Source organism: Ptychodera flava, chromosome 6, assembly GCF_041260155.1.
Source record: "Ptychodera flava strain L36383 chromosome 6, AS_Pfla_20210202, whole genome shotgun sequence".
Taxonomy (NCBI): Eukaryota; Metazoa; Hemichordata; class Enteropneusta; family Ptychoderidae; genus Ptychodera; species Ptychodera flava.
The window spans coordinates 17,018,744-17,035,179 of NC_091933.1; the positions used below are offsets into that span (position 1 = coordinate 17,018,744).

The window sequence follows — 16,436 nt, forward strand, 5'->3', positions numbered from 1 at the left end:
TCACATTAAACTCTAGAGACTGATTCGTCATGTAATATAAATATATAAATATATATCGAAAACAAAATGGGGGAACTTTTTCTACATTTCTTTGTCTACATACTGTATTGTTAGACAACAATACCGTTTTGGATTTGAGAGAGAGAGAGAGAGAGAGAGAGAGAGAGAGAGAGAGTCGACAATGCTTCCACTGGCCACTGACAGAACAGAAAAAAGGATAAAATATGACATCTAATTTCTGTGAGCTACCAGAACTACTACATAATGCATAGCTGCTTTGACAACATAGCAACTTCAGCGTAAAAGTCCACCAACTTTGTATTTTAAATTTATGTTGTGTTATAAATAAATCAATATTATATGGGTTTATTGTTGACTTTACCTGTTCATCCCAATATCCCAAATAAAGATGTCCACGACCGTCATTGATAACAAATTCGTTATTATATAATGATGATTGCGGACATGTTAACGGGTAATTAGTGTTGAAGTTTGGGCAAAACAAAAATAGTATAAGGATTGACCTTCATCCTACCAACTGGGTTCCTATCCGACCACGTACACTGGGTAATTTTTTTCACTACGCTGTAACTATGCGCTTTGCATGTGCTTTTTTTATGACTTTGTTAATACATGCAAGACGATTCTGGACAATAACGCTTGGAATGTAAAAACGTTTCATTGGGTGTAATTCCTAGTATTTTCAATGTTCGAATGGGGTCCATTTGGGCCCCAGGAGCGTACATGCATTCTTAACATTACATTGTAATTGTAGAATACGGTGAATTGTGAACGGTCTAATCGCTGCATTATGTTCACAAATAATATAACATGGTTGTATTACAAGTAAGTGCTTGTAACAGAAACATTAACAATTTTTTCATAAGTAAATATTATCGATTTAAAAGTATGAGTTCTGAGAGCATTGTGAGGGGAAACTATTCAAACGAGTCACGGTTTAAATGGAGCCCAATTGGTAAAATTTAGTTGACACTGTGAAACATGAAGGTAGGCATGATGAAGGTTAAACAAGGGATATTGTTGGGTTTTTTTTCTTTTCTATTAAGCGTACTGAGAATCTGTTACTCTTGTCAAGTTCGACTTTTATTTGGGATAAGGGTTCGATCTTTTGATTGCATCTTTCACTTTATGTGTGTCACTGACTTTGACGGACGTGAGTGTAATTATTAAAGTTTGCAAACAATGGGAATTTAAGATGACAATTGGCTTCCGTGCTTTCAAATGCCTGGGGTGAAGGAAGTTTTGAGAAGCGCTGAAACAAGCCTAACAACATTCGAATAGCTAATAACTATTTCAAACTACTGCTATGAAGCAAAGGAGCGAAAATAAAAAACTGTTTTCCGACACAAAGCTCAGAACATCGGAAATGGCCTTGCCTTGTCGCGAAGAAAAAAAAAGTACGTTACATGCCAGACTTGTTGAGGGCGCTGTCTTTAAAAAAGTTTCCGTACTGTTAGATTTCCCATCACATCATCCGATATTCGATCAAGTACCAACTATGAAGATCCCGATCCCTGTTTCACTTTCCCTCTCCAACTTTGTGTATGTTTACTTATGCCATGCAACTTGCTTTTAGTCCCCCTCGGAGACAGTTTTTATAACACTCAAATGTTCACACTACATTTCTTGTCAATATCGACTCACTTTGATGCCTGTGAAGTAACTGAAGTTTTCAGTGTCTTGTTTTTATGAAAATCGAAAAGAAATTCAAACGCCACCGTTTGAAGTGAACAGATACGGAGGAACCACGTATTAAAAGGCAAGCTTTACGATGTTGTGGCAATTTGAAAATCAGTTTTAACAAACCAATCAGTCACTAAAAAAAAAAAAAGATTATCAGCGGATAGCAACACTCGATATGTTAATGATTTGATATCTCCGTGATAAAATAATCCTAGGTAACACAATTAAGTTAATGATAACGAAGGCTAGACATTTCTAGAAAACTTTCACCTCAGTATGAAAACATCTAATAGGCCGTCTAGAGCATGGAAAATACACCCAGGTGATTCGGACTACTCAGCGCTATGCGCTGGCGATTTGAAACTTTATTCATTATTGTTTTATAATGAGATTAACCTATGCAAGTTGTGATCGGATTCTAATCTTCGCCAAGTTTACAGCATCGTTACGGAAATGTACATTGGACACTTCCCGCAGACGAAAATGGAAAACCTAACCTCTGTGAAAATGTTCGGTACATATCTGCAAATCATCGCCACAGTGACCATATCTTCTAGAGCGTTACCTTGGCAGACTGTCTGCAAAATTTCAGACCAAAATCTTTTTCGGAATTTGAAAATGAAAAATTTTATCAAAACTTGAAAATAACGAGATCCCTAAGTTTCCGAGTCCTTTCTTGATAAAGCCAAATATCACTAATATCTATTTTGATCAAGTGTATCTGAAAGTTGCACAGAAATACGGTGTTGTATGACATAAATTAATTACACCGTCTTAATAGACATATTGCTGTAGTCTGCTGGTCTTCCATCAACTCGCCCTCTATCGAGCAGAGTGTACTGCAACGCAATTTTCGTTCTTGTTGATAGAAAGATCCTGGCACACGAACTGATAGCCATGAAGTTTCTAGGACAGAGAGTATGATCAAATGATGAGTGACAGCATCCCTAGTTTTAATTCAAAACTATAAATTGGTGGTTATGCTAGATTTACACAAAATTGGTCACTACGGATGTAGTACACACCAATTCCGGGCACCTGGTATCACAAGTAAGCAGTGACTCAAGATGATCCTATTGTTATTGTCATTTCTATCGGTTCCTTTGACCCGGTATATTGTTTATTTACCTGGAATTATTCTGATCACTGGACCTGTTTTGACGGCATGTTTTCAAAGGTTAGATTGCGCAAGTCGATGCCAGGTTTGAATCAATAATCAACAGGTTTGCCTGTCTCACGCCTTCTCCATATTATGATATAGGTGTATCTAAGATTACACACACACATATATATATATATATATATATATATATATATATATATATATATATATATATTATATATATATATATATATATATATATATAATATATAATATAGGTGTACATCAAACGGCGTCCTTGTCTGACTCGACATATGAGGAACGCTGAATGGCAACTTTTATAAATACACTTAGATTCTGCACCTTCAGGGTTAATTGGACAGTTGGGTTTTACGCGCCCTGCAGAAATTTTAAGACTAAAGTATCAGAGTGAATCACTGACAAACTAGAAACACCAGACATAAACTCATATATGTCCACCTTGTCGACAGGTACGTGATAGCGGACTCTCGTAACTTGCTTTTGCCTGAAAATCCTACAAAGGAGTTTTTTTGATGCCTTAACTCTTGAAATCGGACCAACCCAAAGTGTTTAATATCATGTACTTTGCGAGGTAGATTCAGAATGAAGTTGTATTTTATAAAATCAGAGTTTTACTCACACTCACTCACCAACATCCATCCGTCACTTAGGCTGCATTCACAAATACTTGGCGGGGGAGGGGCAGGAATGGGGTATTTGAAAATGTTGAGGGTAGTATATTTAGAGGGGGACTTGAAAGTTTTGTTCTGCGTACAAATGTTTTGTTCCCTATTATTTTTCACGTTTTCAGATTCCATAATTTGGTAGGTACATGTAATTCAATGAAACACTTTCAATAGACAATAGACATCAATAGACAATGGCCAAAACGGACAATAGATGTATCACTTCACAAAAAATGTTGACTATGGTAAACAAAAAGAGTGCATCTCCTTGAATGTAATGGTACAGTTTACTTCTATTCCTATTGCTACCTGTATTTGTCATGTTACAGTGTATACATTGTCCGTAGATCGAACAAAGATGTGAATGATCAGTAGGTATCTTAAACTTGATTTATTTTGCAACATTGTATTGTATACCAACATCATTTTTTGTAGTTAATTTTTAAAAATCATGTTGAAATGCTTTAAATTTATTCACACAGCCTGAGTATTAATATGCAGCAGCTTTATGATATGTTGACATATCATAAAGGCCTACACATGTGTAGATTGTGTTAATAGGCTGAATACTGAATACTTCAACATAATAAGATGTAAAACAAATATTTGATTTTATACAAAAAAGCAAAAATACTGAAAAGTATCAAAATTGAATGTTTGTAACACAGTCCCTCCACTGTGAGAGGAGGGACTGCGGTTTGCAATATTGTTTGCTGAAGGGTGTATGATCAGAAAAATTGTAGCTATTGTTATACTTTTGCATTAGAAATTTTCGAATTCTGGTATATTAGAATAATCAAATATTACAGGTCACTATGCTTGATTTTCTACAAACGTACGATAAAAGTCAATGTTTTTTCACGAAAATCTCTTAAAATAATATATACAACCCTTTTCAGAATTAGAGCGCGAAGTCACTGCAGTGAACTGCAATAAACTGCTTACACTAATTAGTTTCAGCTGTAGCCGTGGCCACTTTGGTGTTGAACAAGGCTACTTGATAAAGACCAAAAAGTCAGCTTGTACAAAGGCAAAACTAGCTCTGTCTGAGGCTCGAGTTGTAAATGAGAGTTTACGATTGGCACCCTGTGTTCAAGATTAAGATACAATGTAACATTACCATGCACTGGTCCATGTACAAATCTTTTTTATTTCAACTTCCCCAGACAAACTGTCTGCATGGGACATACAATGTTGTCGACTTTGCCAGCTTGCTACAGCTGAAACTAATTAGTGTGAGCAGCTTTATTGCAGTTCACTGCGTGGCTTCGCGCTCTAATTCTGAAAAGGGTTGTAATCATTCATTTCAAGTTCATGCAATAGTGAAAATTTCACATTCTCATCGTACAGTAGCACAAAATAAAATTTTGAACAGTAAAGATTCTAATTTAAATGAAAAAAAGTGTGAATAAATGGATTTTTTATTTTTCATCAAATTTGCCATTATTACACAAAACATTTCAGAGATTAAAAGTTTTATTTGATGGAATATTTCAACTTTCCTGTATTGTCAATTTTGTAAAAACTTTTAAGTAGCATCTAAGTCATATATGTTGGCGCTTTTTATAAAAAGTTTTCTTCGGTAGGTCCACCCTTTCTCACTTTTTACACCATTTTGGCAAAATGTAGCCAGAAATTCACAATTTGCATACTCTCTCATGATCGCCATTTTTTTTCAATTTAAGAACTTGCCTTAGAAATATGGCTCTATAAACTGCTGACAACATCGTCATAACCTCAATAGAATATTTATGTGTGCGTCAAAACAAGGTAGTGTCGAACATCTGCGAGCAGAGCTGCGCAATACATGTTTATTTTTTCTGTGCGTCCATCCCTTAAAAATATGCGGCTATATGATGAGGGGGCCTTGAAAAATTTTGATCATGTAGATTGGGGATTTGAATTTTTTATGGTATTGAGGAGAAATCTAAAAGAAAGATTTCAATCACGATTCCTCCAACCCCTCTCACCATTATTCGTGAACGCAGCCTTAGACAAACAACACACTGACGCGTGAACAATGTCAGATACGGTTTCCAATCATCATCACGAAATTAAGTCTGCGTTTAGTAGTAAACTGAACACCACATTAATAAACTATACATATCTAGGAATATTTTTGTTTTAAGGTAGAATGCGCCTCAGGGACAGATATTCGGACTCTCAAATTTTTTAGTTATTTTCTGGTCTACCGCTTGTGTGCGCTCATTTTATATAAAGCTCTCAGAGTAAGAAAAAATTCACCGTCTTATAGTTTTTCGAAATCGACAATTTTATTTTCCCCGTAGGCTTAATAAAATGATGGCAGCCATTTTGAATTAAAATATCGGTAAATGTAAAGCAATTTGTTTCTCGAGTACAAAAATTTGCACTATGACCCCTGGTTTCTATTCTTGATTGGTAAGAAAATGGTCAAACGTTTCATTGAGGAAAGTGTGAGCAAAAGTTTCGAGGTGCATACTACCTTAATTGCAATTTCACTGAAAAGAGGAGAATGGAGATAATGTGTACACTTGCTTCAGGCTTATCTATTAAAAGAAGCAGAAATCAGCAACACTACAGCTTTTATCATTTTACAATGCACTTTTATTACCTCTAATTCCAGAAAGTGACGATTTGCAAAAGACAAATTATCGTAGACGACACCTACATCTTCAGCAAGCGATAAGATACAGAGGTTTTACGAGATTCAGATCATGCAGTTGTAATGGTTCAGATCATACAGTTGTAAACAAGATTTATACCGCCATGATATTTGACTGAAAGGAAATCATATTGTGCACACTGCGCATGTCAATTCATACCCCGTGGTGTAGGGACCACAGGGTAAAGTGCCTGCATCACACCTTCCTTCAACGGGATACAACAAAGCACCATCTTTATTACTTCCACTGTTAGGTCTTGCCTCTGGATTGCGATCTACGCACACGTACTCTGCCCGTTTATGATTGTGGTGTTCAGCCATGAGATAGCCAAAGTACTCCCGTGTCCAGTCTTCGGATGGGCATTCATTGCGAGCTGGGACCATCAGCACGGTGCTGCGAGATTTCACACGGCACACTGCACACAGTGGATCGCCATCGTGTAAACCCGACAGCGGTGCAAAGTTACGGGTTTGGTATTCACTGCCGTACATAAGGCTCTCGCTCTGGTATCCAGCAACAGGGTTGTCGTAAATGGGGTTCAAGGGCAAGCACTGATAGTTGGCACCAGCACCGTTGTGGGTGTAATGACTGCCACCTATGACACCTGCAACCCAAAATTGTAAAATTATTTAGTCATTACATGCTTACTTGATAAGCTGCCATCAAATGCATATTGAACAGACTTACGTTTACTGTCTTCATAAAAACATTTGTTTCAATGTCAGACAACTCCATCAAGTCATGCAACAAAATGGAATTGTCATACAAATTCAAGTTTGTTAAGACGTACCCTCGTATACCAGTTCAGCCGAAGAAGGACACGTTTTCCTGCCCCATCTTACGTAGACAGTGCCAATGTCATCTCGTATGACGTCACGAACGTTGTCTACGATGTCAGGTAGGGAAGGGGGAGTGGCTACAGGACCGGGGGAGCCCGGCTCTCCCTTTTGGCCACGTAGTCCAACTATGAACAAAGATAAGAAAATATTTTAAGTTATGTCTTCCATATTCGGCAGACATGATCAGATTATCCCGTACCCCATCAAATACATTGCAACTATTAAACACAATAAAAGTAAGTAACACAACCTTAACGATCGAGTATTGTTTCCGAGAAAATATTAGCATCGCGACGTACTACGTTTCGGAATCACGATATGCAAAACTTACAGATATTGATTTAAGTTGCTGTAACTGCATTGTTTGAATTCCATTATAGTCGAATAAGGGTAATAATTTTGTGACTAAAGCATTGTGAGACTGTGTACCTTCAGCTTATTTGTCATGTATTTTCTTCGTGTAACAAGGGATATTTGTGATTCCTTTACATGTTATTCAATACTGTGGTTGCCTTTGCACCATATTTCTCGGGGATGAAATAAAAAACTGGGAAACGGATAAAAAGCAAAGCAACCTACTGGGCCCAGCTTTTCCCTGGTCTCCTGGTAGTCCGGGTTGTCCAGTCAGCCCTAGTTCTCCTTTGGAACCTGTTTCCCCGGATGAACCTCGACTCCCACTCTCACCAGGCAGTCCATCCCGCCCATCTCGACCAGCAGCACCTTGAAGGCCAGGGGGTCCGATGACTCCCGGCATTCCCCGGGGCCCAACAGATCCAGGAGCACCGGCAGGGCCCGGGTAACCCATGATGCTACAAGGAGGACTGGCAGCTGCTTTAGGAATTCAGAACGACATGAAACTATCAGAGCGATGCAAATTACGTGTAAATACGGAAACTGTCAGCAAAGACATGAAAATACAACTGTGACTCGGGGTAATCGATTTTCGGTCTTCAAGATCATCATAGAAAAACTCAGGTAGTGTTCACTTTGTATTTCCAAAGTGGACCTCGAGGTTATCAGAGATATTACAAGACTCTAAGAACATATGGATTTAACCAAGCAATACTCTCGAAGACATTTGTCCCGGTGTTCTACTATTTTTAAGGCTGGTTATCAAGATTGATTTCCTCCAGGCCTAAATCAAACGTTCTAATGTAAGGCTTGAAAATCCATTTGATGTGACTTTTGATTCATTTTGCAGTATTTTTGTTTAATCTGTAAAATACAGTTCATCCTTCTACTAAGCCCAGTGCTGTACTTGTCAGCTCGTGTGAGTGTAACGTCCTGTGTTATTGTACGTTGATAACTGAACTACGTCCGGACTTAACTTCATTGGTCAACAATAAAATTGCATATTGTATACATGACATGATACTGGTAAGAATATAGTTTGCACTGCAATATGCACTAGCTATAGAAGACGAAGAAAATGTGATTGTTTCGTGAAAGAAAAATAAGAAAACTGTTATCAAAAGTTAAAGCTATTTTCCCTTTAAAAGTACATGTACAGACCTCAGGGTGAGACGGACATTCCTGAAATTTCAAGAACAGTTATTGTAACACCTATATCAAAGTTGGCTTTACCGATCAACTGGATACCGGGTGCCTCAAACTACCGTGGAAGAGGAATATATTGTCGAACTTTAAGGGGGTAGAACGCACCTCAGGGACAGACATTCAGACTCTCAAACTTTTACAATTCTTTTCTGATATACCACATGTGGGGGTTCATTTTAAAGCTCTTGGTGAAAGAAAACTTTTCACCGGCTTAGTTTTTCGAAATTCGAAAATTTTTATTTTTCTCCATAGAGTTAACACAGGGATGGCGGCCATTTTGAATTTCTAATATCGGTAAATCTTGGGTAATTTATTTCTCTAGTACCAAAATTTGCATGGTGACCCCCTGTTTTTATTCTTGATTTTGAAAGAGAATGATTGAAAGATTCCTTGAGGAAAGTTAGAGCAAAAGTTTAAGTCTTTCACTTTCGAGGTGCATACTACCTTAAATCTTGTTATGTTCACATTCACTGTAAAACGCCAGTCAACATTATTGGGACTCAGTTTGACCTCACTCTGATTGCAAATGCGACACATACACTATATCAAAATATCGTCAGAATGCTTTCAAACATGATGATTGTGGGTGGATTTTTTAGTTTGAAACTTACAACCTGCCATAATTCAACGAGAAATACAACATGACTCGTCACGAATGAACAATTAACTACAATAACCGTCAAAAGAAATTGATTTGCATCATAAATGTATTTACTAGTAGGACATAATTTGGGAATAAAGTATCTTTTACGAATGCCACTTTTGGTAGTGGGAGAAGGGGAAATAATCCTGGAATGATAACTCTTAGAGACCACAGATCTTTCCCAAAATATCGTTCGGACATAAAATCATAGAAAATGGAAAATGTCACACCGTCGTTGTAGACAAATCTAGACATGCTCAAAAACAATACTTTGGAGGTTAAATGACGCATATACTATTCACGGTTTCTGTAAACTGTAATTCCAGAAAGTATACATTAAAAACTACTCCAACCGCCGAGGTGGCCTGAAGGAATAAGTTCAACAGGGGGTGGGCCGGGGGAATTTCGCGAACACCTGTACCGTAAAATGTGACCCTCCCCCCACTCCTCCTGTCTAAAATGTGACCCTCCCCCTTGTCCGACATTCTAAAACTTGACCCTCCCCCCCCCCAACCACTGCGGTGTTCTCCCCGGGAATAAATAAAACAGTATCAGCTAATTTACATAACAATTGGTTAAATTGTTATGTTAGGGACAAATTACAGAGGGAGGGCTGGTGTTTTTTGGAGGGACAGTCGCAATTTATCACGCAAGAATTTTTCAAGAGATATGGTATTTCATACAGTTTAGGGAGGGTCACCATATTTTGTGCAACTATAAGAAGGCAAGATGTAGCTGATTTAGTGCTTCATCAAAAATATCAAATCATAATACATGGAGTCTATCAGGCAAATTATTGACAATTTGCCCCCACAAAACATGCTATATCTGTATTTAATACATGTTTGATAATGTATTTAAATGTGCTTTGCTTGAATAGGGAAGTAAAATGAACATTTGTGTACAAGACAATTGATTTCTGAATTTCATCTAAAAAGTTGGTTCACTATCCATGGTGTTTATGATGAAATTATGAATAGTTTTTTCCAATACAAAAATAGGTAAATCTTTGCATTTCTGTACTCTTGATTATTGATATTAATTTTCTTAATTAGACTAGAGTGGTTACAAGTCCATGGTTGTGTAAGAAATTTGATTTTGGAATTTCACCAAATGTCATTCAATACACTATGCATTGGGGTCTATGATGAAACTATGAATAATTTTTTTTCAGTACAAAATTAGATAAATCTGTGCATTTATGTATGCTTGATTATTCACATTATTGTTCTTGATAAGACTAGAATGGTTACAAGTCCATGGTTGTGCAAGAAATTTGATTTTGGAATTTCACCAAAATGTTGATTCACTATGCATAGGGGTCTATGATGAAACTATGAATAATTTTTTTTCAGTACAAAATTAGATAAATCTGTACATTTATGTATGCTTGATTATTAAGATTATTGTTCTTGATTAGACTAGAGTGGTTACAAGTCTATGGTTGTGTAAGAAATTTGATTTTGGAATCTCACCAAATGTCAATTTATTATGCATGGCCGCTATAAGTGTGTGCGTATTTTGTTGGTGATTTCCTATTCAGGAAATATCATACGGACAATCAAAGTTTTGGCCATAATATCAGCTTCTGTCAAAAGTGACCCTCCCCCAAGATAGGTTTATAAAAAGTGACCCTCCCCCTTGAACTGTTTTCTAAAAAGTGACCCTCCCCCAAATTCCCCGCCCCCTGTAATTACTGAAGGCTCCCTTAGTGTATGCGGGAAATGTATAACACCATCTAAAATCCACTATCAGTTTCCTGAACGAATATTGCCAATAAAATGTATTTACCATTGGTACCTGTGTTGGTCTGCGAGACATCACGTTTGGCAATGGCGACATTACCGTCATTCTCCTCGGCAACATTTTCCCGGTACATAACACGTTCTTCCTGAAAATATCAAAGTAATAGTTAGCTGCAATAATTGTAGCCTTGGTTGGCTGTGGGGCTTGGGCTTCCGTCTAGCCGCACGACAGAAGCCCAAGCCCACGGCCAACCAAGGCTACAATTATTGCAGCCAAGTAGTACGTTCATGTGATGCGCTCGTTTGAAAATTTGTGCTAAACACTGTGCAATCTGTTTTAAGGGAGGAACTAAAATATGGTATATAATCAATCGTACACTGCATATTCCCATGCAAAGTTTTCTTTCAAAACACTTGGGTCATTGCGAACTACATGGCAAAGGCAGTCACTCATAGGGTAAGCCGCAGTTCTCCCACACGGTTTGAATGCATCTAAGCGTCTTCTGTGCTGGTTGCCCAAATGAAGCGTAATTGAGGCACTTCGCTTGGCGGCGTAACTTACCATATCTGTTACCCTGTCTTCCAGACGACGAACATCTTCGAGTAATGTTTTGACTTTCACCTCGTACAGCCAAACAAGCGTTAAGATGTTACAACTCAAAACACACAAGGCCAGCACAATTGCAACGCCAGCCATGTAACTTCGACTCCTGACTGCATCGCGCTTGTGTTCCACTGCCTTCTCCATGACTTATAGATGATGGTAAACTTGAGGATTCAAGGGGAACACAAGTACCCAGGATACCGATAGAGTGTATGTGCACGTACTGAGAGGAAAAACAGGACAGAATGAAGTTACAGTAAAAACACCGGAAAACCTGGGATGTATATTTCGTAGTAATTGGTCCACGTCACGATCTTGACGAACAGTCGAAACCGGACTTTCTTGCAAGTGAAACCCAACGTCTAGAATATCTACGTCATTGTTCAGGACCTCTGTTGCATAAGTGCTGGCACCAAGGCGGATAGAAGCATGTGATTATGTTTCTAGTTTCTTCTTTATTGGTTGGTGTCCAAGTCACGACGTCTATGCTCTACAATTTTCATATCGCGTTTTGCTCTGTTTGTTGTGCTGTGGCACGGCCTTCTCTGGGCAACTTTTAGAATTGCTCACTTCTCCGCGTGACGGGTGTGTCCGGAAGCGTGTTTCAGGTGTTTTCGCTGATTATGGATTGCTTTTAGAAAGAAAAACCTGCTTTAGGGGACAAAGTCGCTGTCTGATGGACACAGTTTATGTCGATTTATTTGAAACAAGCTGTGCCCTAATTTTTAGTATCTACCGTGCGTACACGATGTTATAGCTAAACGAAAACTGTGAAGTACAGCAAGGTTAAATCATATACACCATTAGTATACTCAAACTTTTATCAACTAAATGGTGTTCAGAAAGCTATTTCCGTCTACATTCTCACCAAATAATAAACTTTAATACAACTGTCGACGTCCAGAAGCATAACTTGAGTTTATACGGAGCGCAAGGCAACTCTCAACATGGTATGGCCCGTCCTGACACCCATAACCACATTGCACCACGACTTTAAAACTTATATTGAAGACTACATTCGCAGGATGCAAAACAACATTGCACACGTCTGATAAAAAAGAAAACAAAAACATATTAGTCTGAAAGTCGGTGTGACTTTGACCAGGGAATTGGATAGGGGGTCCGAAAGTGAAGTAGAAAGTGACAATCTCTCGATCTACTCCAGCTGGGTTCGATCTACACCGAAACTTGCAAGAGGTTCTGGCCTTTCTCAAACTTTCGAACAAAATGTGTTTTTTTAACAAAACAGGGCCACCACACAGACTTCCAACTTCCTGTCCATAGCAGGTCCTGCACTCTTCCTGTCAAAGTTGTAATTGAATCCTCGATGGGTAAAGTGCGATAAAAAGCGATATGTATCATATGTTTGCATTATGAGGGTCGGTTTTTACCACAGCATGCATCTGAATTTGTGGAAAAAACACCAAAAGTCAAGGGACCAAGCGGGTCACGCAGTGCACAGACGAGTCATCACCTCCTGGATATATGTTGCAAGTCATCATGATCGCTAAAAGTAGGCCTTGAATATTGAATTTTCTCTACTCATCGATGAAAACTGTATTTATTATTACATGAAATAAACATTACATGTAAGTCCATGGGTACTGATCAGTATACTGTAAGCTTAGAGCTTATATGACGGCAACTATAGCCCACTACCTTCAACGGTTTCATGTGCTGGGAAAATGATAAGGTAGTCTCTCCCCCCCCCCCCCCCGAATCAGTTCGTCGTAAACAGGAAGAACAAAATTTCGATTTCATCTGTTCACTGCTGATTAAAATAAACAGAACTTATTGATACTCAGATTTTACACTTATTGTTGTTGTTGTTTGTGTTTGAGCATAACTAGAAAATAAAATGACAGAATTCATTATTCTCTATTTGAATATTGAGTATACTGCAGGCAATCATGTGAAAACATTTGCAGAGAATGCAAAATTAAGTTGTGTAGCAGTGGACGACGTTGACAGAGCAACAATTCTGTGATGGCTCAGGCAGTCAAGTATAGTATGTGGCAGGTGAAGTTGTGTTGACTTCATTTTTGTCCTCAATTCTCAATGTTAGAATCTAGGTGTTCGTACTTTAACGTAGAACACGCCTTGGGGACAGATATTTCGACTCTCAAACTTTTGCAATTTTTTTCTGATCTACCACTTGTGGGGGTTCATTTTAAAGCTCTTGGTGTAAGACAACTTTCTACTGTTTTAATTTTTCAAAAATCGAAAAATTTTATTTTTCCTCATAGAATTAACACAGGGATGGCGGCCATTTTCAATTTCAAATATCGGTAAATCTAGGGTAATTTGTTTCCCTAGTACCAGAATTTGCAAGGCGACCCCCAATTGTTATTGTTGATTTTGAAAGAGAATGGTTGAAATATTCCCTGAGGAAAGTTTGAGCAAAAGTTTGAGTCTTTCACTTTCGAAGCGCATTCTACCTTAAAGGAAAAGTTTTCCTTCAGCTAATTGTAGTTATATATTGATAAAAGTGGAGGACACTTTTGTGTGCATTTTTCACTAATAATTATCCGCGTTGATAATTATTCACCAAAAGCTTGTTCATATGAGACATTATGGGTCTTGTCAAATAAAGCCTACAGAATAATGTAGCACAAGTCGCTCTTTATTTTTAATGACAGGGCTTTGATATTTTTGCATTCTCCTAATATTTTGCCGAAGGGTTTGCTCCACACCAAGTTCCGAAAGTAATAGACAATAACAATCAAGCAATTTTCGGACTTCCCCTGCATGTCTCACTACTGTTGCATATGGAAGATGGAACGGTTTGCTTTCCTTCAGAGCCGTAAGTGGACATTTCCGTTTTGTGATTTTTTTTTGTCTTGGGGTGATTCAGTATATTTTCTCAAAATATGATACAGATTAGTGAATCAACTATAAGCAAATAAATGCTCAACACTCCCAAAAGTTAAAGTCATGGTTTACATCACCTTATTGGAGTTAATTTCCAAAACCATTATCGTACTTTTTCTGTAAAAAGCCACCAGTGCTGGAACTAGCGAAAGAAATTCCAAACATTTTGAGATATTTGGAATTCAAAATGGCTGCCATCCCTGTGTTAACTCTATGGAGAAAATAAATTTTGGATTTTCGAAAAACTCAGCTTTAAAATGAACCCCAACAAGTGGCAGATCAGAAAAAGTATTGTAGAAATTTGAGAGTCCGAATATCTGTCCCCGAGGCGCGTTCTCCCTTAATGATGCTCTTATTATTGGACCATAGCAAACAGCTCTACCGGAATTGCTTTGGCGTCGAGACAGCCCGAACTATCACACTGCCCGGACAAATACAGTCAAGTACTTAAAACTTTCTCAAATGGTGCAAGTTGGGCTACCCGCTGGGTCACACACACAAAATTCAATTCACGAAAACAACACCTAATTCTAATTCAATTCTGATGACAATAAAATGAGCGTGGTGTAAAGGACCATAGAACAAACTGTCGCACATAAATCCTAATTTACCAGTCTTCCGCATCTCACCGAAAAATTGGGATTTTCGAACGGTCGCACAACGTCTCGAACAAACTAATGGCGTACGTTTTCGTGGAATGACGTGGGAAAGTGTTTTCAAATTGACCCAATCACTTGACCCGATTTCTCCTTCGCTGACATAAACAGTCAGCTAAGTCTTTCATAACTTCATAATCGCGGACAAAAACAATACTATCAAATTTGAATAACATTAAGATATGTTAACTGAAATTGGTATGACCGTGGGCGGGCGCCCTTCCAACTGTAGCTGTTTGATTTTCATGAGTCTTCCGTTGGATTTTCGCCCCTATAGGTGACAACTAGGAATAGGATGGTGCCGTCACATGCTCGGCAACGACAACTGTGACGTAGTTGGTAGTCACAGTAAAGAGAGACTGCCGATGCAGTACCGTTACCGCGTATTGCCGTGCAATGCTACGGCTAGAACTATATAGATTTCTATATCTGAGGGTCTGTACTATAACTGCGTGACATTGCCCTAAAATACTCATCATCATTCTGGATTCGAGGGCTATTTGATACTTTTGTAAGTATTAAATATCAAATTTTATCAACAGTATTCATAATCATGAATTTGTTAATTTTTTTACTCTTTTGTTAAGACTGATAACGCCTTAAAACCCTGTGCGAGTCCTTACCTGTTACCGCCACACAACAAGACAGGTCGAGATGTCGATGCATATAATCAAAATACAAGCGCACCAGCACGTGAAAAGAATTCTCAATTATTTTTTTAAATAGAGTTTGTTGGTTTTCCTAGTACGTTTACACTTTGTTTTCCTAGTACGTTTACACGATGTATTGACTTTTACAGACGGATTATTGATCCCCTTAACCCACTGACGTCATCCTGTCGGGGAAAAATTAAAAACCAAGGGTCATGCAATGACAGTATCGCTCGTCAAGTTCAAATTCGATATACACTACTTCCACGACAGTAGACAAAACATACCACGCTACAGGATCGTTCAAATAGAAAAAAGTGGATTCTTCGGTGAATTGGAAAACTACAAAAAAGGAAACAGTGATGTTACAATTAAAGTTTGTCGACGGAGATTTTTAATGGCCGCAGATTGTCGTCCGCAGAAGTAATTATCAATGAAGTCCGTTAGATGTACCCAAACTTGTCATGAATACGGTACGGTTAGACAATGGTGGGCCGGAGCCCCTGTCGAGCAAAATTTTCGAGGGACAGCACGCAAACGTCCCTTTTTAGGACAAGCATATCATCAATACAAGGTATGATACATGTATGATGATAATGATGATAATTCTTTCGTATCTCAGCTGTTTTCTGAACAACATTCAACCACAGACCCGTCCTTAGGGTCTACCATTCAACCGGGAGGTACAGTGGTTTAGATCCTTTGCTGTGGCC

General features: G+C 38.2%; 1 protein-coding gene across 4 annotated transcripts; it reads right to left on the bottom strand.

Moving 5' to 3' along the window:
* Positions 1–6,076: 6,076 nt before the first annotated feature.
* On the bottom strand, positions 6,077–12,093 carry LOC139134993 (complement C1q tumor necrosis factor-related protein 7-like). Of its 4 annotated transcripts, none has more exons than XM_070702142.1 (5): positions 11,505–12,093; positions 10,989–11,088; positions 7,577–7,828; positions 6,949–7,122; positions 6,077–6,762 (listed from the first exon to the last, which is right to left on the bottom strand). In XM_070702142.1, the coding sequence occupies exons 1-5, from the start codon at positions 11,688–11,690 to the stop codon at positions 6,284–6,286; spliced, it is 1,191 nt and encodes a 396-aa protein (XP_070558243.1). In that variant the 5' UTR covers positions 11,691–12,093; the 3' UTR covers positions 6,077–6,283. The 4 variants fall into 4 exon arrangements, with proteins under 4 accessions (XP_070558243.1, XP_070558244.1, XP_070558246.1 ...); XM_070702143.1 differs by having other exon boundaries at positions 7,577–7,825; positions 11,505–11,917; XM_070702145.1 differs by having other exon boundaries at positions 7,577–7,825; positions 10,998–11,088; positions 11,505–11,915.
* Positions 12,094–16,436: the final 4,343 nt, after the last annotated feature.

Bases quoted from the DNA above. Each gene is read 5' to 3' on its own strand.
- LOC139134993 (XM_070702142.1), bottom strand. From the start codon at position 11,690: ATGGAGAAGGCAGTGGAACACAAGCGCGATGCAGTCAGGAGTCGAAGT. The intron at 7,829-10,988 runs GTAAATACATTT...GAATTCCTAAAG, and splicing joins GACCAACACAGGTACCAATG to CAGCTGCCAGTCCTCCTTGT. The intron at 6,763-6,948 runs GTACGTCTTAAC...TTTGGGTTGCAG, and splicing joins GGCTGAACTGGTATACGAGG to GTGTCATAGGTGGCAGTCAT.